Source organism: Stegostoma tigrinum, chromosome 16 (genome assembly GCF_030684315.1).
Source record: "Stegostoma tigrinum isolate sSteTig4 chromosome 16, sSteTig4.hap1, whole genome shotgun sequence".
In the NCBI taxonomy this organism is placed as follows: domain Eukaryota; kingdom Metazoa; phylum Chordata; class Chondrichthyes; order Orectolobiformes; family Stegostomatidae; genus Stegostoma; species Stegostoma tigrinum.
The window spans coordinates 18,216,289-18,242,162 of NC_081369.1; the positions used below are offsets into that span (position 1 = coordinate 18,216,289).

General features: G+C 41.8%; 1 protein-coding gene and 1 long non-coding RNA gene across 2 annotated transcripts; both read right to left on the reverse strand.

Annotated features, from left to right (window-relative positions):
* Positions 1 to 7,223: 7,223 nt before the first annotated feature.
* On the reverse strand, positions 7,224 to 13,254 carry LOC132210634 (uncharacterized). The gene is made up of 2 exons (XR_009446778.1): positions 13,144 to 13,254; positions 7,224 to 9,075 (listed from the first exon to the last, which is right to left on the reverse strand). It is a non-coding gene; the product is annotated as an uncharacterized LOC132210634 (long non-coding RNA).
* A 4,104-nt stretch (positions 13,255 to 17,358) lies between these two features.
* thap11 (THAP domain containing 11) lies at positions 17,359 to 20,288 on the reverse strand. Its single transcript, XM_048546258.2, has one exon. It carries the CDS (start codon positions 20,107 to 20,109, stop codon positions 19,456 to 19,458), a length of 654 nt encoding a protein of 217 aa, XP_048402215.1. The 5' UTR covers positions 20,110 to 20,288; the 3' UTR covers positions 17,359 to 19,455.
* Between the last annotated feature and the right edge of the window lie 5,586 nt (positions 20,289 to 25,874).

A 25,874-nucleotide genomic window follows, 5' to 3' on the forward strand; every position in this document is an offset into this window, starting at 1 on the left:
CATCTTCAATTGCATCTTTTCCTTGTTCAGTTTCGAGTTCATCTGACAAGCTGTGTAGCAGTCTGTATTGATGTTCTTCTGGAGCAGTAGAAATGCCAAATGGTATTATCAACCAAATAGCATCCAGAATGCAGTAAGAAGACTGCTTTCATCCAGCTTCATTTGCCAGTAACTATCCTTTGCATTAAGTAAAGACCATTGCCTTGGCAGGTTGATGCAAAATTTCTTTGATGTCTGACTTAGGATAGTGAAAATTGTGCAAAGCTTTTTTGAGATTCATTAAATCTACACATATCCTGAGTTCTCCAAGTTTATTACACCTCTACCATGCTGCTAATCCAGTCTATAAGAGCTTTCTTTTCCAGTTGTCTTGTTTCTTGGGCTGGATTTGAGAGCAGCTGGAATTCTCGTAGGCAAACGCTGTGTTAGTCTCACTGTCATCCATTTGGGGATGGTATTCGCTGGGAAGATATCCAAGACCTGTAAAATCATGTTTGTTATCTTCTCAGATCTGTTCAGTAATTAATGACATAGTGGACTGCAGAACAGTGCAAAGCTTTTCAGGAAAATTAGGGCTTCCAGTCCACATCACCTAGGACGCCAGCACTCTTCCAGATTCCGAGACCTAGGACTCTGTGCCCCACTCTGCAACTTCCTGACCCGCAGACCACAATCATTAAGGATAGGTGAAAACATCTCCTCCACAATAATCCTCAATACCTGTGCCCTGCAAGCCTGCATGCTCAGCCCCTTATTATACTCCTTATGCACTCATGACTGTGTGGCTAAATTCAGCTCTAATTCCATGTACAAATTTGCTAATGACACCACCATAGTGGGTCAGATCTCAACCAGCAATGAGACCGAGTACCTGAAAGAGGTAGACAATTTAGTGCATGGTGTGAAGACAATAATGCCTCTCTCAATGTCAGCAAAACGAAGGAGCTGATCATCAACTTCAGGAAGTGGAATGGACGACACGTTCCTGTATGTATTAATGGTGCTGAGGTTGGGGTGGTTGAGAACTTCAAGGTCCTAGGAGTAAATGTCACCAACGATCTATCCTGGTCCATACACATCAATGCTACAGTCAAGAAAGCACTCCACACCTCTATTTCCTCTGAAGTCTAAGGAAATTTGGCATGTCCACAGTGACTCTTACCAATTGTTTTCGACGCACCGAAGAATGCATCCCATCCAAATGCATCACAGCTTGGAAGGACAACTGCCCTATCCGTGACCACAAGAAATTACAGAAAGTTGTGAACAGCCTTCCTTCCATTGACTCCGTCTACACTTCCCGCTGTCTCGAGAAACCAACATAATCAAATACCCCTCCCAACACAGTTATACTCACTTCCACCCTCTTCCATCGGACAGAGGATACAAAAGTTTGAAAACATGTACTAACAGATTTAACAACAGCGTCTTCCCCACTGTTATCAAACTTATGACCAGACCTCTCATATGTAAGAGTTGATCTTTCTCTGCACCTGTAACACAATAGTCTGCATTCTGTCCTATTACCCTGATGTACTTATGTAAGGTATGATTTATCCGGTTAGCATGCAAAACAAAACTTTCACTGTATCTCATAACATGTAACAATAATAAATCAAATCAAGTCAAAAATCAAACCTAAGCTTTAGAGTTCCCTCAGCTGAGAAAAGTGGATTTTGTTTAGTGTTTAACAACTGGAACTCCAGATAATCATTCTTTGCATTGCATTGGACTCTCAGTTTGATTTGTTCTCTAGGCATGAATATCATTCTGTCATATATGGTTACAACATTACATCAGAGGTCTTTTTGTTCAGGGCACCAGTTGGAGTTATTTCACGCATGATTGTGAAACGCATGATGTTGCACTACGTACTGGTGTCTGACACTTCATGTTCGCTGATGCTGTCCACCTACATTCATAAATTCTAAAAGTCACAAACCATTTTTCAGGCAGCTTGTAACATTCTACCCAGAACTGATAGCAGGTTGCTTCTCTTCTATGCTCATGTGATAAATTAATTCCATGGCTATATCATTGTTTCGCCAATGTGACTGAAAAAAATTCCAATGCTCCTTTCATTTCTACAGCAGCAGGCAATGGATAACTTTCCACCATTTTGGCTCAGCTGGTAATTCAAAGTTATAGGCTATTTTTATTTTACTTCTTCCTTGCTGTTTCCTTCAGCAAATATTTTCAGCCAGACATTGCTTTCTGTCTTTTTCACAGGAGTTGGTTTTCTTACAGCTCTGAATTTGCACACACTTTAAGAAGCAGCACTCTAACACCATGACACAAGTAAAGTGTGCTTAATGGTTCTCACCAATTGCACACACATGCACTTTCAGCGAAGGTAGAGTCACATGACTGCAGCAAACCTGCCAATGCATCAGCATATAACTATATTTCTCCAAGCAATTATCTGATACATGCAGGTGCTGGTGATATAAAATTAAGTACAAACAATATCCAAGTCCTATTTCTGCAAGAAAGTGGTAGGGAGCTAGCAGAAGTGTGGAGAAATGGGATGGATCTAGGGCAACGACCCAATCAAGGGGGTTGTTCTGCTGAGGAAAAAATATTTCAGAAATCTTGGTATGGAAGTGGTGTCATCAGATACGATAGAGACACATCCAGGAAATAGCTCACATTACCTATAATGCACAACATCCATTTTAACTTAGAAATGCAATATCTTATATAGTCAGCTGGAATGTGTAAAATGTAAACAAAATCACATAATATTGAGAGAAGTACATTTTGTGAAGTGAAGGAAGAAATTCAAATTTTAGTTATGATCTTTGCCAAGATAAACAAGACAAGCCAAAATATTAATTTCAATGTACTCCTCACAGATGTTTGTTTAGGGGAGTAACAGTGTTACAGCACTACAAATCCAGAACGATAAGATAACGTTCTAGGGTTATGGGTTTGAATCTCATGTTTGCACATGGCTAAATTCGAATTCAATAAAAATGCTTGTGTAATGGCAAACATGTACCTATTGTTTATTGTTGTAAAAATTCATCTGGGTCATTAGTGGCCCTTAGGAGAGGAAATCTGCCATCCTGGCCTACATGTGACTCCATGTTTGCAGCAATGTCTGATTGGCTCTTAACTAATTGTCCACAGGCAATTAGGGATGGGTGATAAATGTTGGTTGAGCTAGCGATGCCCACGTCTCATGAATGAAAAAATGTTAGTCAGAGCTTTATTTCTCATTCAAACATGCCACAAACTTCAACCACACTCATTGCTGGCTGTCTATATTTACAATCCCAGGTTGCACCCAATTACTGCTTAATTAATATATATTCATCACTGGTCTTATGAGGTCATAGGCCAGACCCTACAAAATGATAGAGATGATTTTGCCACAAAGGTACTTTTTGCTACTCTTCTGATCTTTTCAGCTTCCCAAGTTAAAGTGAAATATTTACCTCCCTCTCGTCAAAGAAAAATTATAAGTTCTCCTGCAACAAAAAATCCCATCACCATTTGCATAAGAAAGGTCACCAAAAGCAAAAGGTTTTTGTTTCTGGCATCTCTCAGCGATGGAAAGTTCAAAGCACAATGTCCATTTTGAAAATTTTTAATGTTTTGGCCACTAGAATAATATCTTCCACATTGGGATTTTTCATTTTGTAATTTCTCCAATATATTTTTGGACAATGCATCCTCATCTTATGAAACACTACTTTGATGACTAGCAAAGGACTAACCTTTCCAAAATAAGATAGCTAGTGTAAATTGACACTTAATCCATTCTACCTGATTTCCAATCCAGTCTGCTTTAACCTAAAACATGACAGTAGGGTGCATAGTGGTGCCAGTAGCCTTGCTTTAGCCGTGTAAGTCCATCAGGAGGTATCTTTTCAGTGTCTGTCCACTGATGTAATAGGGCAGGTTGCCTCTATTTGCCACCTGTGCCACCAGAGCCGCTGTCTGAGTTTATACCACATTTGCTTGCGTTTTATTTTTGGATTTTATGTTTCTAATCTCTGGGTCTAATCTCCTGCTCCTCCTCCTGTACATTGAACCAATTCATAGAATCATAGAATCCCTACAGTGTTGAAACAGGCCCTTCGGTCCAACAAGTCCAAGCCAATCCACCTAACCTGTATAACCTGTGGGAGGAAACCGGACTACCCAGAGGAAACCCACGCAGACACAGGGAGAACCTGCAAACTCCAGACAGACAGTCGTCCGAGGGTGGAATTGAACCCGGGTTCCTGGCACTGTGAGGCAGCAGTGCTAACCACTGAGCCACCATGCCACCCTTTTTTGCTTTATTTTCTAGTGGCCTGCTCTGTTCTACTTATAATAATTCTATTTCTCCACAGCTGAGCCAGTTCTGATAAATATTTGACTTTAGTACCCACTTCTGGAAGTTGTTTTTTGGGATTGATGGTTCCATTTAGATCTTAGAACCACAAAAAGAGGCCATTCACCTCACTGTGTCTGTGCTGGCTGAATAAACTAGCGGTTTGTTTAAATCCCTCTTCCTAGCACCTGGGCCATACCCTTGTAAGCTACAGTGGTTCAGGGCAGTTCCCAATTTCTTCTAAATGAATTGAGGGTTTCTGCCTCAACTACCTAGCAATTGAGCTGTCAGTGATGGATAACAGACCTTCCCCATGCACTCTGAGGTAACAAGGTGTAGAGCTGGATGAATACAGCAGGCCAAGCAGCATCTTAGGAGCAGGAAAGCTGACGTTTCGGGCCCACACAATTGTAGGAGAGAGAAAAATCTCTCTCCTCTCACCTTACAAATGTGCCCCCGAGTCTTCAAATCCCCCATGCTAGGAAAAAGCAACTACTATTAACCCTATCTATACCCCTCATGGTTTTATAAACTTTTATAAGGTCATCTCTCAACCTCTCACGCTTCAATGAAAAACGCCCTGGTCAATAGAAATCAGAAGAACAGCATCTCCAGCAACTTGTAAAAGGAAGGATTGTGTAAGTGACTGATTGGATGAACACAGCAGGCCAAGCAGCATCATAGGAGCAGGAAAGCTGACATTTCGGACCTAGATCAACTACCAACGTCAATGCTACTGGTAACCTCCACTGCAACAGCCCCAACATTCATTGATTCACTATTTCTGAACAATGCAGAGACTGATTTTTTTTTTACTTTTTTTTCTTACCCACCTCATTTCTAATAATGTGTATGTCATGGCACTAATTATTTCTGATGTTTCTTTGTCAACTCATTTAAGTCTGGGACACCAAGACTAGTCTGACAAGTGGCAGATGAAATACGAAATGCAGAGAATTGCAAAATGATTCATTTTGGTAGAAAAGGAAAGGAGAAACAATATGATTAAAGGTTGCAGTTCTAAATACAGTGCTGGAGCAGAGAACTCTGGGGTATATATCTGAAAATTGCTGAAAATGTCAAGGCAGTTTGCGAAAGACGTGGGCGAACATTTCGATTTCTGGGCCTTCTAGTGTAGTCACAAAGAGCAAAAGCAGGAAGTGGTATAACATACTGGATTGGTCTCAAGTGTTTTGTCAATTCCTGCACACATTTTACGAAAGATGTAAAAGCATTCGATATGGTTCGGAAATTAGTCATGAGAATGGTTCCAGGGTAAGGAACTACAATTATGTTGATGGATTGGAGAACCTGTACCTGTTCTCCTTGGAGAAGAGACATTGAGAAAAGATTTGATAAAGATGTTCAAAACCATGAGAGATCTGAACAGCAAAAATGGGGAGAAACTGTTCCCACTGGTGGAAGGATTGAGAATCAAAGGGCACTGATTTTAGGTGATTGTCAAAAGAAGCAAAGGAAGCAAAGTTATTGTGTCCAGTTCTGGTTGCCCTATTATAGGAAAGATGTGGAGGCTTTGGAGAGGGTGCAAAGGAGGTTTACCAGGATGCTGCCTGGACTGGAGGGCTTGTCTTACAAGGAGAGGTTGACTGAGCTTGGACTTATCTCTCTGGAGAGAAGGAGGAAGAGAGGTGACCTGATCGAGGTGTACAAGGTAATGAGAGGCATGGATAGAGTCGATAGCCAGAGACTTTTCCCCAGGGCAGGATTGACTGCCATGAGGGATCATAGTTTTAAGGTGTTAGGAGAAAGGTATAGAGGAGACATCAGAGGGAGGTTCTTCACCCAGAGAGTTGTGAGCGCATGGAATACTTTGCCAGTGGAAGTCGTGGAAGCAGAGTCATTAGTGACATTTAAGCAACTGCTGGACATGCACATGGACAGCAGTGAATTGAGGGGAGTGTAGGTTAGCTTATTTTATTTTTGGATTAGGATTATTCCAGGGCACAACATCGTGGGCCGAAGGGCCTGTACTGTACTTTTCTATGTAACATGAGGAAAAGTTATTTTAAGTGGGTTGTGATTAGGGTCTGGAATGTATTATCTGTGTGTATGGTTAAAGAAAATTTAGTCTTGACTTTCAAAGGAGAATTTGATAATTATCAGAAGAGAAGAATTTGTAAGGCTACATAACAGGGTGGGAGACTGAGGGCAAGTGAGTTACTGTTGCAGAGACACAATAGCCAAATATTCTCCCTTTGTGTTGTAACCATTCTAGTAATAGAAAATAGGAAACACTGGGGGAGAAAAAGCACCACATGTGAGTCAGCATTTCAAGAGAAACGACAGTTTGACATTTTAAGAATAGGTACTCTTCATCAAACGTAAAACCAGCAATAACCTGTTACATATTTTAAAAAATCTTAATTTGGTGTCCTACATTTTCATGCCATTATTTTGAGCCATTAATTATGTTAATTTTCTTTGCTACATAAGAATTAAATGATATGGCCCTCATTTGTGAAATCCTGTATTACCTCAAAGCTGTCACTTTCCACCATGGGCCATTGAAAAATCTGAAACGGGAGTAGATTGCAGATTGCCTAAGGTGTACTTCACTAGAGTTTCTGAGCAGTGTAGTTGTTGTCTTATGTTAACAACCAGTGCAGGATTCCTAATTTCTTTCAGATAATGCCATAATAACCCTGCACTGAGTTTTTTTTTAACACTACCATGATTCTGTTCTCAATCTTTAAAGTTTGCCTTGACATGCTAACCAGTTATAGGAGGTCCCTTTAAGGGTCCAGGTAATTTATTTGAGAACAATACATTAATTTGTTTTTGTGTCGGATTCATTTCCCTCAATTGTATATTCACATATCTTTGGTTTGTCTAGGATTGCCTCCATCAGCCTCAACTTGTGTAAAGATTTGCCACTCAGTTCTTGTTTCCATTTCTTTTATTTCTGTTTGTATTAATACAGCACTATACAAGGAGTAAAGGACTGATGCAATCCTGTGGACTCTATACATTGTGTCAACAAAATGAAGAAGAGATGTTTATGACAGGCCTTACAGTCCAGATGTAACTGCACCTAAGGTGAGGCCTTACCTGATACTGACTCCTGTAATCCACATTTGGATGTGTTAGAGGAATCCTATCTTTGGGACATCTGCCTCTGTAACATGTTGCTTACTTCATTATCTGACTAGTGACTTGCTCACAAAATCTGAATCAAGAGCAGCTCCTCCTGAACAAATTAATGTTACTGTGCCGAACCTAGGTAGATGATGACTTCAGCATTAATATCAAAGAATGGATATGCAGAGGGTCACCACCTATATGGTTTGTCACATGGAAAAATGCACCAGCTGGACGGAGAAAACAGATTTCATTGGATACAAAACATTTCACCTAACACAATATAGGAATCACATCTATTGTTGTAAATCCTAGAGAAAGGATTTGCAAATAAGTAACATTCAAGTGCTATGTGACGAACATGATCTGTCTGTGCTTTACACCAAAACAAATTTACAGTAGTAAACAGTGAGAAATGGTGCAGTTGGAATACCAGCACATTTAATTTGGACAACTGTGGCAGGTTTCTAGAGAGTCCTACTATAACAAAATAACAAATGAACAATGAAATCAACATTTACGTTTATCTGATTACTGATAAGAGTAACTGAAGATAGGCAGACATAGATTATCTTGTCATATACCTTTGCTCTTTTGAGATTCTTACTGTGCACGAATTGGTTGTTGATCCATTCATTATAACAATGACTACACTGGAGGACTCTGAAAGTCTTTGAGTTGTCCTGCATTGTGAAAAGTTAGGTCTACACATGTTTCTTATTTCTAACCTGGTTTTATAAATCTCTCCAAATTCATTTTTATAAAGCAATAAGATGTAATGCAATGGAGTTTTTAAAACAAACTGGTTGGATGATATAATGTCACCATTGTAAAATAAATACATAAACGTAATATACACCATAGTACAACATGACATGTTGCTACTGTAATATATGAATTGCTGGTCAATTCTACACATGCCAATTTTTGGGTTTTTAAGTCATGGAGACTGCACAGCTTCCCACAACAATTAAAACAAAGTATAACTTTCCTTGATAATAGGAACTGCAGATGCTGGAGAATCCAAGATAACAAAGTGTGGAGCTGGATGAACACAGCAGGCCCAGCAGCATCTCAGGAGCACAAAAGCTGACGTTTCGGGCCTAGACCCTTCGTCAGAGAGGGGGATGGGGAGAGGGAACTGGAATAAATAGGGAGAGAGGGGGAGGCGGACCGAAGATGGAGAGAAAACAAGATAGGTGGTGAGGAGGTAGGGAGGGGATAGGTCAGTCCAGGGAACTTTCCTTTGTCACTTCTTCACTTATATTGGTAACTGTGTCAGCCCATTCTGTCACCTGAACGTGATAAATGGGTGGCATGGTGGCTCATTGATTAGTAACTGCTGCCTCACAGCACCAAGGACCCGGGTTCGATTCTAGCCTCAGGCTATGTAGAGTTTGTGCATTCTCCCAATGTCTGCGTGGGTTTCCTCCGGATCCTTTGGTTTTCTCCCACAGTCCAATGATGTGCGGGTTCGGTGGATTGGCTGTGGTAAATTGCCCAGTGTCCAGGAGCGCGAAGGCTAGGTGGAGTAGCCACGAGAAATGCAGGGTTACACGTATAGGGTAGGTGATGGGTCCATGTGGACTCACGCCAAGTGACCTGTTTCCACAATGTGGGGATGTTATTCTATGTAACGTGGTGGTTGGAGGCTAAAGAGGGAGAGAAAAATAAAGTAAATACATTTTAAATTTTAAAAATTGTTAGGCTATTGTGTCCCCTAATGGGTTGTGTCATGTGTGTTTGTGGGGTTAAAGTTGATTTCATTGCTTCACCTCCGTATCTAAGATGTAGTCACCAAAGGTAACAGCCGCACCACAAACCAATAAGCCAACACTGATAATAGGAGCAATAGTAGGCCATTCAGCACTTCAAGCCAGCATGACTATTGAATATGGTCATAGCTCATCGTCCAATTCAATCTCTTGTTCCTCATATTCTTTGACCCCTTTTGCTCTAAAAAAATTTGTCTACCACCTTCTTGAAAACATTCAATGTTTTGACCTCGACAACTTGCAAATTTGGCAAAAGAAGGTGCAAAATAGTCGGTAAAGAGTTTTTAACTTTCGACCAGATTCATCAAGGGCCAGGAGACACCACAAAGAAACTCTTAGGCTTCCCATTTCTCAGTCGGCCACCTTCTGCTCACCTCAAGGCCATCCCTGATGCTCCTCACATTACGCCAGTGATCATTACCTCCCCCACTTCCACAGAAACATTCTCCAATTGCCATGTAATCACTTGACAGCCCACTTTTGGGTTGCCTTGGCGATCTAATGAGGCCTGGCAGCTAACATCAGCTAAGGCTAACTGTTACCCCTCTTAGACAGGCTTGATCCTTGTTAGGCTAGAGCACCAGCCTGGAAGTGGTACTGGGCTCCTGCAGCTTGGGAATCAGATTCAAAACTGACTGAAGAGCTGAGTGAGTGAGAAACTGAAGGAGGTACTGGAAAATGCACTAGTCACTTTATAGAAACTCTCTTTAAAATATTTGACCAGTGTGAGTGCATTCTACCACTGCCCTTGAAAGATTTTACATTTACTGGCTCTGAATTCTGTCCCGCTATGGAAGACTGCAAGGAGAGGACAGGCATTTATGTAGTGTCTAATAATGAGCTCAGCACCTCCCAAACTACTATAAAGGTCAAATAAGCTCCCATATTATCTTCTGATCCTTAGCATTTACTTGGGAGACAGGAAGTATCAGCACCAAGTAATTACGTAGATGGAATGAATCTCAAAGTTGCTGGTCTCTGACTTCAACTTTAAGAATACAGAAATTGGATTTGGGTACATGACGCCAAACAGGTGAGTTCACAACAGCAGCTCTTCAAGCCATCACTTTGAAGGACTAAGTCTACAGTATTAAAAATCAGAGCTGACACTGAGCAGTCTGAGTTCATGTTCTAAGCAGTTTATTCACATTCAAGGGGGAAGCAGCTCATAGGTGAGCTCATAGCTCACTGAGTTCCAAATAGTGACCTTATAGAGGTTTATAAAATTGTAAAGGGCTGGGATAGGGTGAATAGACAAGATCTTTTACCCAAGGCAGAGGAGTCCAAAACTCAAAACTATGCCTTTAAGGTAAGAGGGCAAGGATTTGAAAGGGACCTGAAGGGTAACTTTATTACACAGAGGGTGTAATAAATGAACTGCCAGAGGAGGTGGTGGAGATTGGTACCATCACAACATTTAAACGGCATGTGGATGGGTATAAGAAGAGGAAGGGTTTAGAGGAGTATGAGCCAAATGTTGGCAAATGGCACTAGATCAGTTGGTTGGCGCAGATGAGTTGAACTGAAGAGATAACAAGGTGTAGAGCTGGATGAACACAGGAGGCCAAGCAGCATCAGAGGAGCAGGAAAGCTGACGTTTCAGGTCTGGACCCTTCTTCCAGAAATGGGGGAGGGGAAGGGGATTCTGAAATAAATAGAGAGAGAGGGGAAGGCGGATGGAAGGTGGATAAAGGAGCAGATAAGTGGAGAGGAGACAGACAAGTCAAGGATGTGGGGATGGAGCCAGGAAAGGTGAGTGTAGGTGGGGAGTTTTGGATGGGGGTTGGTCAGACAAGGGAAGACAGACAGGTCAAGGAGGCAGGGATTAGGCTGGGAGGTAGGAGGTGAGGGTGGGGTGGGGGTTGATGTGAGATAAAAGGATTGGTGGGAGAAAAGATGGACAGGTCAAGGAGGCGGGGACGAGCTGGGCTAGTTTTGGGATGAGGTCGGGGTGGGGACGAGCTGGGCTAGTTTTAGGATGAGGTCAGGGGTGGGAAGATTTTGAAGCTTGTGAAGTCCACCGGGAAACCGATATCCATTTCAAGCCTTCCGACTCCCACAGCTACCTAGAATGCACCTCCTCTCACTCAACTTCCTGCAAGAATGCCATCCCCTATTCCCAATTCCTTTGCCTCTGCCGCATCTGCTCCCGGGTTGAGGCATTCCACTCCCAGGCTTCCCAGATGTCCCCATTTTTCCAGGACCACAACTTCCCCTCCAGTGATCGAAAATGCCCTCAACCGCATCTCTCGCATTTCCCGCAACTCATCCCTCACAACCCCCTCTGCAATAACAACAAAAACAGAATCCCCCTTGTCCTCATGTACCACCCCACCAACTTCCGGATTCAACACATCATCCTCCGCAACTTCCACCACCTGCAATCTGACCCCACTACCAAGGACGTTATTCCCTTCCCACTCTTATCTGCCTTCCCAAGGAACCAATCTTTCCGTGACTCCCTTGTGCACTCCACACTCCCTGGAAACTTTTCCCTGCAACTGCAGGAAATTCTGTACCTGCCCCTACACCTCCCCTCTGCCACCCCCCCCCTCCCATGCCCATCCCAGGCCCCAAGAAAACCTTCTACATCAAATAGATGTTCACCTGCACATCTGCTAATGTGGTATGTTGTATCTGCTGTTCCCAATGTGGCCTCCTCTACATTGGGGATTCCAAGTGGAGGCTTGGAGACCACTTTGTGGAACATCTACGCTCGGTTTGCGACAAATGACTGCATCTCCCAGTCGCGAACCAATTCAGTTCTCCCTCTCACTCCTCGGACAACATGTCCATCTTGGGCTCTGCCAGTGCCTCAGTGAGGCCACCCGAAGGTTGAAGGCACAGCATCTCATATTTTGCTTGGGAACCCTTCAGCCCAATGGTCTCAATGTGGACTTCATAAGCTTCAAAATCTCTCTTCCCTTGTGCCCCCCCACCTCATTCCAAAACCAGCCCAGCTTTTCTCCCACCTATCAGCTCCTCTCACTTCAGTCCCCAACCCCCCACCTCCTACCTACCAACCTCATCCTGCCTCCTTGACCTGTCCATCTTCCCTTGACTGACCCACGCCCATTCTAACTCCCCACCTACACTCACCTCTTCTGGCTCCATCCCCGCCTCCGCTCCACCTATCTGCTCCTTCATTCATCTTCCATTCGCCTCGCTTCACTATTTGTTTCAGAATCCCGTTTCCCTCCCCTATTTTCTGAAGAAGGGTCCCAATCTAAACGGTCAGCTTTCCTGCTCCTCTGATGCTGTCTGGCCTGCTGTGTTCATCCAGCTCTACACCGTGTTATGTCAGATTCTCCGGCATCTGCAGGTTCCTACTATCTCTTGAACTGAAGAGGGTCTGTTTCCATTCTGTACAGCTCAACGCCTCTAATCTGATTGCATAGTGGAATAGGTTACAAGGCCTGAACGGTGAACTCCTAGTCCTCTGTTGAGCTTAATTTAGAATAAAGGAGAGAACGCAATTTTAAAAATAAATCACACACCGTTTCTAAGCCAACCGGTTCTCTATGCGTCGCTGCGCAACGAGTGGGAAAAGTTATTGTGGTAACACGGTGTAGAGCTGGGCGTGCTGTGTTCGTCCATTTCTACACCTTGTTATCTCAGATTCTCCAGCATCTGCAGTTCCTACCATCTCAGAAAAGTTACTGTGTTCTCGAACTGCCGGAAATATGCACAAACACTTTTTTTTCCTTGGGGTTTTCGTGCTCAACCCACAGCGTTCTTCGCGCGATCATACTGTCATTGTAATTTACAATTAGCATTTTATAAGATTCCTCTCAACCATCTTTCTTCTGAATGAAAAATCTTTCAGGTTTTCAATCGACGGCACTACATGACTGATTTGTCCAGCCGTACTGGTCTCCAAGTTCTATCTATTTAATCTACAATATACCCAGTTATTCAGCATTGCATTTTTTTTAGTGACAATACCGCTCCATAATTCCATGTGCAGAATCCACGGTCTAACGGTTATTGTTCAATTTTAGGAACAAAGCAAGAGTATCTGCTTCTTCGACACGCCCAGAACGAACTTAATGCTACACAGGAAGTCGAAGGCTTGCCGGGGTGTTTTTAAAATGCAACTTCCCGCTAAATTAGAGCTATGCCGTAGTTGCTTAATCCTAACCACTCTTGAGATTGCCCACATGAGACGATTTTGCATTTCTTATTTGAGTATTTGGAAACTCGGAACATTGACTAATTCTTGTTCATGCATTGCTGCACGTTAGAAGCGTTCGCACCAGACTGAAATTAGAATTGCAATTGCAGCCTGTGGTGTTACAACAGAGAGATTAAATTTATGTTTTCAAACTTTGGCCCAGATTACCAACATTTGGGAAGTGTCACACTAATCCACTCTCCATACCATATGTCACAGTTCTTATAACTGTTCAGGAAAGTTTCTGACACGTTTTAACATTGACATGGATGGTCTTGCATAGCAGCCTTTATAAAGGCTGACAAGTAATATTTTGATGGAGGCGAAAGTTTGAACAGAATGAGGCATTCAGTGAATGTGAGCAGTTTCTGTTCAGTAGTCTCTGTGTCTACTATTATCAATACTCAGGCATTATATGGTATGATATTTTTCCAGCCCTAATGTGGCTGAAATGGCAGAGTCAGAAAATACAAGAGAAGGAATGGCTCCCCAACACATTACCACAACTAGGAAAATTTTTTGTCTGCTCACCAGAGGTGGATATTGAAATTATATATCTAAGGTGCCAACTAACCATGAGCTCGAGGGCTTGGCGGCATTTTGCCTGATGTAGGGAAGCTGCCAGCTCAAAGTACTTTCCCTGTCACTCAGGCTGCATTTGCAGTCCAAACATTGTGGCCAGAGGGCCCTACCTGCTCAACAGTTTGAATTTTCGCCTTGAATATATGCCCCTGAGGATGCCTCTGCGTTCTCATCTGGACAGGGCTGCAGAACTGCTAACCCTTCATTCAGCTAGCAGCATTCTGGGGGGTTGTCCTTTTTTGTACATATTGATTTCTGCTTGAACCATCTAGGATATCTTGGGTAGATTTGTTGCCACTATTCTTGTTGCTAGTACTGCATTAGTCTGGGCTACTGCTACTATGTGAGGTAGAATGCCCACAGGCAGCTGAGACAGAGCAGTGAATAGGTTGATTATGTATTTATTAACAGCTACTTACACTGCATTTGAATGACAGTCATTTGTGAGACATTAGACCCAAGCTATGAATGGGTCCATAATACATTCTCATTCAACACGGATAACAAACACATAACTCTTAACAACTCTTTACAATTCTTAGAGAACTGGCTCACTCCTCCCAGGAACAATCTTTTATATCCTGATGGGCAGAATTTATTTTGAGATGTAAGAGAGATAATGGGAACTGCAGATGCTGGAGAATCCAAGATAACAAAGTGTGAAGCTGGATGAACACAGCAGGCCAAGCAGCATCTTAGGAGCACAAAAGTTGATGTTTTGGGCCTAGACCCTTCATCAGAAAAGGGTTTGAAGGGTCTAGGCCTGAAACATCACCTTGCGTGCTCCTAAGATGCTGCTTGGCCTGCTGTGTTCATCCAGCTCCACACATTGTTATTTTGAGATGTGCCTTGTGGGGCACTATTATACAGCTGGAGTGATTACTCTGAAAGTCAAAGTGGCCTCCTGTGCATGTTCAGAAACCGGTTGTGACATCAACTGGCTATGACTGCATCTGTATATGTGTTGCTGATATCACCATATTCCAGGTTCTGTAACATCACCTGCACACATGCAGGTGACACCTATCATGGGGGTAGAGGAGTAGAGGTGTGGGAGGAGACAGGTACGGGGGATGGAGGTGAGGTGGAGCTTCCATTCCCTGATGGAATAGTGCTCTTCTGCCTTGCCCTCAACCATCATCTGCCACAGCAGATGGCTTTGCACAGGTGGAGTGCCCAACAGCATTTGTAACATGCACAGTGAGAGTGCTGACAATGGACAGTCACTCATTTGTCAGATCCATTATTGGTGTTTTTGGTCAGGTAGAGTGAGCGGCAGGACAATGCAATTTTGGAAACTTGTGGGTCACAAATCCCAGAAAATAACTTTAAACAGAAAATGCAAGTGATGTTTGTGGCATCTGCTGTTTTGGCACTGCAAATCAATGCTCCTATACATGTATGGGTACTACAGCACCAAGCGATGGAATTCACAATAAACACAGCCTTAGACAACACTCTCCTTTAAAGGATATCAAGAATGAAGGTACTAATTATGAGGCTACAATTAGAAACAGTAATAGATCTCTTGGCCTCATTCATCTGCTCTGCTATTCAATAAGGTTGTAGTTGATCTGATTGTGGATTCTTATGGAGTTTAGAAGAGTCAGAGGTGGCTTAATAGAAGTATGCAAGATTCTGAGGGGATTCAACAGGTGAATGTGCAGTAGTGTTTCCTGTTGTGGGAGAATCTAGAAAATGGGTCATTATTTAAAAACAAGGGTTCATCCATTTAAAACAGAGATGAGGATTTTTTTTCTCTCTGCAAAGTTTGTCAACTTTAGAATTGCCTTTATCAAAAAGCTGTAGATGCAAAATCTTTCAAGATTTTTCAAAGCAGCAATGATTAACTGGGGTTCTTGTGAAGATTTGTAGCTCGGGTTGTGGATGAGGTTATTGGATTGCTCGCCAAGCTGGCTGGTTATTGTACAGATGTTTTGGCACCATGTTGGGTAACATGTTGATGTTAGCAACAAGCCAACAACCTCAGCAGTGATAATTGTCAGGAGTTTGCAGGAATGTGCATTTGAGGTTAAAATTAGATTAGCCACAATCTCATTAAATGGCAGAGCAGACTACTACTGATTGCCTACTCTTGTTCCTTGTTTGTATGTTGAAGTAACCCTTATAATCAATCGTGATTATATTAAAATAAAGGTGATTACAGTAATACAATAGTTACAAAATTAAGACACCGAAAGGTTTAGTCTTTTAAATTGGTCACTCAAACCCTGAATAAGATTCAAAATTTATTATTTCAGTGTGTGTATTGGCTTTGTCAAACTGTGGGCCACTTTACTTCAGTGAGTCTTTATTATTACAGAAATGAATAGTGAAAGTTAACCCAAAGGCTACCTCGTCATTGTGACCACATCAAGTGGAGAAGGGGACCTTAAAAAAAATCTTATCCCAACCTGCATATTCACCATGTTAATATTATACTTCACATATTGGTGAGAAATCTTTATAATTACCATGTTTCATACTGTTGATACGTGATGTTTGACAGTGAAAGCTCAATATTTGTGACAATGCTGCTGCATGCTTATGAAGAATTAACTTGTAGTTAATTACTAGGTTGTTCTGCTCCCAGTACAGAAATATGTTTCTTCTCTTAGTCATCATCATTTATTTAAATGTATATATAAATTTACAAGGATGCTGCCAGTACTGAAGGAACTGAATTATAGGGAGAGGTTGGACAAGGGACGACTTTTTTATTTAGCGTGTAGGAGATTGAGGGATGATCTTATAGAAATGTATAAGATTGTGAGATACATGGATAGGGTGAACACACTCTCAGTCTTTTTCCCAGGATTGGGAAATTGAGGACTGGAGGGCATCAGTTTAAGGTAAAAGGGAAAGAATATATGGGAACCTGAGGGGCAACTTTTTAACACAGAGGATGATGTGCATGTGGAACGAGCTGCCAGCATAAGTGGTTGAGGCGGATATGTTCACAACATTTAAAAGGCATTTGGATGAATACATGGATAGAAAAGGTGTAGAAGGATATGGGCCAAGTGCAGGAAATGGGGTTAGCGTGGACAGACATGTTGGTTGGCATGGACCAGTTTGGGGGAAACGGAGTGTTTCCATGCTGATGGACTTTGTGTCTCTATCATTTGGTATTCTTATCCTTTTGTGAATGTTATCAGAACTTAATGAATGTTAGTTGTTATCAAAATGTAAACTCTAAACAGAATGAGAGCTGTAAAAACTGTGTATTATAACCAGAATCAAAGAGGGGTAACAGTGAAATAGAGACTTTGTTTTATTTGAACAGGACTTAATTACAGCAAGTGATTAGTTAGCTTTAGAGACACTGTCAGTTTAAATTGAACTCACTGGCAGCAACTGTTTATTTTAAATGATATATATTCAATTTATCACTGTTGCTGGCATGGTAGAAAAATGACTTTTATTTACATAGCACCTTAAAGTGCTCTGGACATCCCAAAGCATTTTACAACCAATGATGAATACATTGAGAATTAAGAGGCAGAACAATATAGGTCAAAAGTTAATAAAGTTGATTGTGATGGTTATACTCATGGCATTTGGCACACCATGAAACATCCAGGTAATCAGCTACAGATTATTTCAGACTAATGCTGCAGTAATGATGTCACAATCATTAATCCTTCAAAGTGAGACTCCTCACTTAACAATTACCGCCACTGGAGTCAGTATTTTAAGTCATTAAAATAAAAACAGAAGATGCTCAGAATACACAGTAGCTCAAGATTGCATTTGAAAAGAGAAAAAGCAGATTCTGATATGTCAGATAGATGCCATTTTTTCTGAATAATAATAACACTATCACAAATGAGCTAGTCCATGAGTCCAAATGAGTTGGCCAACAGGATGAAAGAGAACAATAAAATTAGCCATTGATGAATAGAACCTCTCTGGAACTGACTTTCTGAATGTTTCAGAGATAATGGGAACTGCAGATGCTGGAGAATTCCAAGATAATAAAATGTGAGGCTGGATGAACACAGCAGGCCAAGCAGCATCTCAGGAGCACAAAAGCTGACGTTTCGGGCCTAGACCCTTCATCTGAATGTTTCAGTGCTTTCCAAAATTTGCATTCAAAGATGTAAATATTTCTACTGAAAACCACTGCAACTTTGAAAATTATAACTTAAAAAATCCTTCTCTCCAGCAATATTTTGTGTCTGATGTAGTTACCGGGGCAGGAAGATAAAATTATTTGAACTTTGTTTCAATCTTGTTATCCAAATTCTCATTAAGGGTAATGATTTGTGTTCATCAGCAGATATCTGTTAATGCTATTTATAGCGTCAGGTTATTGAAATAATTATTTGCAATTTTACAGTAATTCTTCAAGGTGCAAGGTGTTCACTATGCAGATTAAGTAGTGTACTGTTGTAATATTTGGGAATCATTTAAGATCTAGCCAACAACTGATAACCATTTTAATTATTTGTAGGTTTATGAAATTGTTGTTTATTTCAGTATGAGAGATGAAAGCAACGTTGGCATTATTTGACCTGTTTGAATAAACTTAGTACATTATTGTGAAGAACTTTCTGTAGTGATTACATGATAAATTACTTATTCAGCATTCTGTTTAACTTTTGGAATGTATTTCTGTGAAATTTCATTTAGAATTGTGTTTTTCAAACAGTAAATGACTGAAAAGTTTTCACTTTATAGTTATAGTGCTTTATAGAGGTGACGTAAAAAATGGATACAGAGCAAAAGAAGGAAGTATTAGAAGGGGTGACTGAAAGGTTTTTTAGACCTATGTTTAAAGGAGGGATTTAGATGAGGAAGGTCAGTTGGAGAGGTTGAGGAAGAGAATGCCAACACCAGCCTAACCAATATAACTGTTTGAGAGTATTTAAGTATTGTTCTATCTCTTTGTTTGTTTGTGTTTAAAGTCTCACAATTGTATTAAAAACACTAAAAAAGTAAAAATCTTTTAAATCAATTTACAAAGTGTAACCATGAGAGGATTTATTATACTTTTTATGGTTATTGTTGTACAGTAACTTAATGTAGAGGGCAATATACAAAATAATAGGGAACTACTAAATTTATAGCATCATTATAATGGAACAAAAACATTGATTCGTAACACAGAATACATTGGATTGTGAATGCACTGTTGCTCGAGTGGAATTTGGACCTTTTGTGGTGCCTTGTTGCTTCACTACTTCCTAAAGTTAATTTTAGTACTGCATCCATGCAGAATGTCCCTCGGATTTGACCTGTCGTATGAAACACCCGGTAACTAGGGGTGCATATCGTTTGGGATGCGCGCACACACACACACACAGATTAAGCAAGTGGTCTCACACTATTTTATCACATCTGAAATATCACACGAAAAGTCCTAACATCCTGTGCCATGACGGCACATGATCCTCGTATTTGTCTTTTTTTGTTAAATTCTATTCTTCCTCGGGTTCGGTAGCTGCGAAATGTTTGTGTAATATATATAATATATATATTATTTATAAAACAGGCAGTCACATTCCATGTTTCTTCCTGATGACCGACATGGACAGTAATTTCTCCTTATTCCTCAGCTCCTCCCGCAGGATGGCCTCGCTGACCTTCAGTTGCCGGATGGTGCCTTTCATCTCCTTGATCTTCACCTCCATCAGGGCGATAATGTCCTTCTGCTCGTTGAGTTTCCTGAGCAGCTCCTCGGAGGTGGTGGTGGAGGAGAGTGAGTAGGAGTGATCTAGGCACTCGGGAGCCTCGGGGCGAGGGACAGCGGCGGCGGCGGCCGGGAGGGAAGGCGAGGACGAGGAGGACGAGGACGAGAAGAAGTAAGGTCCGGACAGGTCGATGGGCTTGACGTCCTCCTGGCCGGCGGCGGCTGCCGGCAGCTTCTTGCGGGAGCGCCTGATCTTCCTCTCGTTGACCCCTCGGAGCGGGAAGATGGTCGGGACCTTGACTGAGTAGGTCTTCCTGCCCCCGGGGAAGTGGGCGCTGCACACCCGGTGTCCGGTGGTAGGGTAGAAGGTGCTGAAGCAGCCCGACACTCCGGTGCGGGAGATGTTCTGAAGCCAGAGTCGGCGCTGCTCCTCATCCTTGGGGAAAGTGTAGAAGCGGAGCTCCCGGTCCCGGTGCGAGTTGTTGTAGCAGCCGGGCACGCAGCAGGTGAAGCCGGGCATCCTGCCGCTACGATCCCCAGGGCCAGCGCTGCCCGAGAGGCCTCTTTAATCGCAGGCCTGGCTCCCCGGACTCTCCTGTTCACACAATGCCCCCTCTTCCCCACTCAAATCCCCCCGGGTTTATTTATTTTCCCCCCAAACACCGAGTTGGCTGCAAAGCGCAGGCCGCGCGGCGGAACTACATCTCCCAGGGTGCAGCGCGACACACACAGCCACTTCCGGTCAAACAAAGAAACTGCTGCGAAAAAGGAGCATTAACTTTCAAAAATAATGAATGCATCGTTGAAACATCTTCGCACGTTTCTGCTGATTTGTATATAGTTATTATTACAGCAATCAACACTCACAAATTCCACTTAGTGTTTCCATTTTATTATATATTTTGCATCGTACCATCGCATTTTTGTGTTACTGTCACTCTGCACCCAAAGCAATAGCATTTTATTATACGAAAATAAGCGAGAGCTTGCTACCAAAGTTCACAGAAATAGCTAAAAACTGCATTTATAAATGATGTAAACCAGACCGTATATTTTATCTATTTTGTTCACAGGAGGTACATGACAATCCTGTTTGAAAATTGATCAATAAATTAATTTTACTGATACAAAAACAAAATTGCTGGAAAAGCTCAGCAGGTCTGGCAGCATCTGTTAAGGAAAAAGTTGAGTTAATGTTTAGGTTCCGATTACCCTTCCTCAGAATTGGATCATTTTGAAAGAATCACTGGACCCGAAAAGTTAACTCTTGTGTTTTTCCTCCACAGATGCTACCAACCTGCTGAGCTTTTCCAGCAACTTTGTGTTTGTTCCTGATTTACAGCATCCACAGTTCTTTTGGTTTTTAATTAGTTTTACTGATGATGTTTATCACATTTAAGGTGTTATCTCAAAGCTTTTTTCCGATTGAAATTTTGAAAATTGTGGTTGAACTCATCCACCGCCAATAAAGTTACAAAAGTCAATTTCTGCCAACAGTAGAAGTGATATCAGTGAAAGTGACTATGATGTGGGTGAGCCGGTGTTGGACTGGATGAACAAAGTCAGAAGTCACACGATAGGTTTATTTGAAATCACAAATCAGGTGAAGTGGCCACAGTCCCAGACTCTCATTAGAGAGAGAGAGAGACAACTATTGGTGCGTTTAACCTGAGGGTCACCATGCCTCAGTCAAAGGGTCAGTTCAGGAAGGTGGAACCTTCACATGATCTAAGCTGACGCAGGAATTAAACTGACGTGGTTGGTAACACTATGCATGATAAACCAGTTATCCAAACGACTGAGCTCACCAACTTCAAATGGTAGATTTGCCAATGGAAGATGAAGTTAATGCATAGTTGTTGAAGATAATTGTGCATCCTGAAATTAACATAATTGAAAAAAAATTAAATTTTTAAGTATGCCATCATCTGATAAAAAACTTCTTTATTTTATAAGAAAACACTCCCGTCTCTTACAAATAACAAAGAAGATGAATAAACATGAGGCTGTATGTTCATCCACCTGCTGTTTACAGGATGTGCAGAGCCCTTGGGTTTGAAAATTATTTTATTAGTAGAAGGACAAGTATCCCGCAGTATAATTTTAAACAATCTATTCTGAGTATGCATGGAACTTTTTAACAGTGCATATCACATTGATTTCAAATCTCACTGTAACTCATTGGAATTTAAGTATAGGTAGTGTGACAATTTATAGGCTGGCACCAAATGAAATAATCATGAAAATGCTGCATTATTGTAAGAATTCTAATAACACTCATGTTCTGTCTGGATCCATACATTTGTTGCTTTGAGGGCAACTATGACTAGGTGAAAAATGTAACATTGCTCCTATTCTGAGGACAAATTATGTATATACTATATATTTAATACTAGTCTGTCAAAGAAGTGGAAATATTTATTTACTGTGATCATGATAACCATTCAGGACTGCCAGCAGGCTAGCATCCCATGGATTCACAATTTGATCACAATATTTTGCACGTCGTTGCTTAGTCGGCTTAACATTAGCTCCACATTGTCAGACAGTATTGTTCAAGCTAAAACCAGAACCAGTAATTGTTTTAATATTTTTAATTTACACAAAAATTAATTCTGGAGAATCAGTTTTTACAATTATTGATACTGAATATTTAAAATTTGCCTTGAGATTTAAATAAGTCATTTTGTAATGGAATTATTTTAACTGAGATGCCAACAGACATAATGGGCCCTTTGTTTTTATCGCCAAATTTTGTCTCATTGCAACAAGATGGAAACAAAAGGTTAAAATGAGGGAACTGCAAAATCTCAATACTTGGCTTCATTTATACGCCTCCAAGGTTGGGGGTATGTGCATTCGTCTAATCTTCCTATCACGGATATTCTGCAGCACAGAAGGAAGTGATTTTCCTCATTATGCCTATGCCTGCTTTTCAAATGAGCATTATGACATTGTGCCATTCTCTCACTTTTTTCCATACACTTCACATTGTTTCTATTCAAATAATCAGCTAATTGTCTCTTGAATGCTTTTCTTATACCTGCTCTAATATACTTTGATGCAGTGCATTCCACTCATTGAGTAAAAGTCTTTTCCTCACTTCCCATTTGCAAATCACTTTAACTCTGTGCCCTGTCATTCTTGATCCTTTACAAATGGAAACAGTTTCTTCCTAATTATTGTATCCATACACTTGCGGTTTTGAAAGCTTCAGTTAGATCTCCGCTTGGCCTACTTCCCTCCAAGGACAACAGTCCCAAATTCTCCGAGCTGTACTCATAACTGAAGTTTCTCTTCCCTGGAACCATTTTTGTAATGATGTTCTGCATTCTTCTTCATGTGCATTCACACCCTTCCTACAGGTAGGTACCTAGAACTGCAAAATTACTTCATCAGGGGTTGAACAAGTATCTTGTATAATTTCAGCAAATTGCCCCTGCTGTTGTATTCCATGCCTCTATCAAATAAAGCTCGGGTTACTGTAAGATCAGAGATAGCAAGAGCTGCTGATGCTGGAGTCAGAGTCAACACAGTTGAGCTGGAGGAACATAGCAGGTAAGGCAGCATCAGACGAGTAGGAAAGTCAACATTTCAGTTCGGGACCCTTCTTCAGAACTGGGGAGGGAGAAGGGAGCTGGGAAATAAATAGAGGGAGGAAGGATGGGGCTGGGGAATGATAGGTGGGATGGTGGTAGGTAGTTGCAAGTGGGGGAGTTGGGATTGATCAGTGGGAAGGGTGGGAAAGAAGATGGGCCAGTTGTGTCAGGACATGGAGGTCGGGATGAGAGGGAGGTTTGGACATGGGATGAGGTCAGGGCTGGGGAGATTTTAAACTTGGTAAAGTCTGTGTTCAGGCCGTCGGGCTGTAGGCTCCCGAGGTGGAATATGAGCTTTTGTTCCTCCAGTTTGCGTGTGGTGTCATTGTGGCACTGGAAGAGGCCCAGGATGAATATGTCATCAAGGGAGTGGAAGGGGGAGTGAAAATGGTTAGCAACTGGAAAGTGTTGTCCATAATCACATATAGAGAGCGCAGATGCTCCATGAAAGTCTGTGCTTGGTCTCTCCGATGTGGAGCAGGAGCAACAAATACAGTAGACCAGGCTGGAGGATGTACTAGTGAACTCCTGTCTGATATGGAAAGCTCACTTTCGGCCTTGGATGGAGATGAGAGAGGAGGTGTAGGGCAGGTGTAGCACTTCATGTGATTGCAGGAAAAGGTGCTGGTGTAGTGGAGAGTGTGTGGAGGGGATGAGGGAGTCGCGGGTGAGCGGTCTCTACAAAACGCAGATAGGGGTCTCCTCTCACCCATGCCCCCCATATAAGAATGTGATCCCTTACACCTAATTCCTCCACCTCCGCCTTATCTGTTGCCAGGATGGAGCGTTCCACTCTTGGACATCCCAGATGTCCTCAGGACTGCAACACCACACCCCCCTCCCTGTGATTAAAAATGCCCTCAACCACATCTCTTGCATTTCCCACACTGCTGCCGTAAAACCCTCTTTCCCCCCCAAACAAAAATAAAGACAAGTCCTCCTAGTCTTCAAATACCACCGCACCAACCTCTGCATCCAACATATCATTCTCCACCACTTCCGCCACCTACAATCCAACCCCACGACCAAAGAGTTTTTTTCCCTCCTTACCCCTATCTGCCTTTTAACTCCACCTCCCAATCCTGGGTGACATGTCCATCCTGGGCCACCTCCGGTGTCACAATGATACCACACACAAACTAGAGGAGCAACACATATTCTGCCTCAGGACCCGACAGCCCAATGGCTTTAACATTGAACTTCTACCACACAGATGAAATAATCTGGATGTAGGTTTGCTTGCTGAGCTGGAAGGTTCGTTTTCAGACGTTTCGTCACCAGTACCTCAACCTGAGCTACAAATCTTCTCAAAACTCGCTAGATAAAATAATTCCAGCAATCCTAAATGTACCATTTCACCAACTCTCTTGTGCCTCAACTCCTATTGTGTTATCAGCCTGGATAAGTCACAATTAATCTAAGTTAAAAATTGGACAGAGCACTGTGCATATTGTTGAGTTCTCAGAATAATATCCCATCTGAATGCAGCAGCTTCCAGAATGCAGCACTCCATTTTCAGGTTCTGTAGAAGGGTTTCAGATTTGAAATGTTAACCCCATCTCTCTCCACAGTGGTACTGCTAACTCTTTGAGTTTCTTCAGCAATTCTGTTTTTATTCACTCATTATCCTAGGTTGTACATTCAAGTTCCCTGAATTCTGTAAGTTAGGTTTCCGGGAGTATAAGGTCAGATGTACGCACACATCATACTACATCATCTCTTAGTTTGTTCCATTCTATATATAGTCAAAGGCAATGTAGAAGACTTGATGTAACATGTTGATAAAGGCATTGGACATAAATTGAAATCATGACACTTCTGAACTTTAATTTTCCCAGCAACAACAAAAGACAATCAACTGGCACTGAGGTATCCATCTTGACATGATGTTTTGCACTTGGAATATGGTATACCATTGTGCATCCTGGAAAATAACCTTCATTAAGTCGTTCCAGCTTCTGGGTTGATGTCCTGAATGATGAAGCAGTACTTCTGCCAGGTGTGGATGCCTAGAATCACAGAATCCCTACAGCATGGAAGCAGACCATTTGGCCCATCAAATCTACACTGAAGAGCATTCCACCAGACCAATTCCCTAACTTATCCCTGTAACCTTGCATTTCTTATGGCTAGTCCGCCTAACCTACACACCCCTGGACACTATAGGCAATTTAGCATGACAGATCCACCTAACCTGCACATCTTTCAACTCTAGGAGAAAACCAGAGCACCTGGAGGAAACCCATACAGACACCAGGGAGAACTTGCCAACTCCACACAGATGGTCGCCAGAGGATGGTATCAAACCCAGGTGTCTGGCACTAAGAGGAAGCAGTGCTAATCACTGAGCTGCCGCGTTGCCCTATTAAAAGAAAATGAAAGAAGTTTATTGAGTTGCAGGTATAATTTAATGAATTTGGTCAAACCCACATTAAAGCATATTGGTCATTTTTAACAATCTCAATCCTTATAAAAGTATAATTTTTAAAATTGGGTTGTCAATCCTTCATCATTGTCCTGAGGTTTCCAGGAAATAAAGATTAATCTCCTCAAGACTGGCTCAAGGAACATGCAAGAAAATGTCACAGATGCAAGAATTATTTTCACATTTTCTTTAAACATTTTAATTTATTAATTAAAAAGGTAACGAATTGGAGGAAAGGATTGTTTTACTGAGTGGACCATT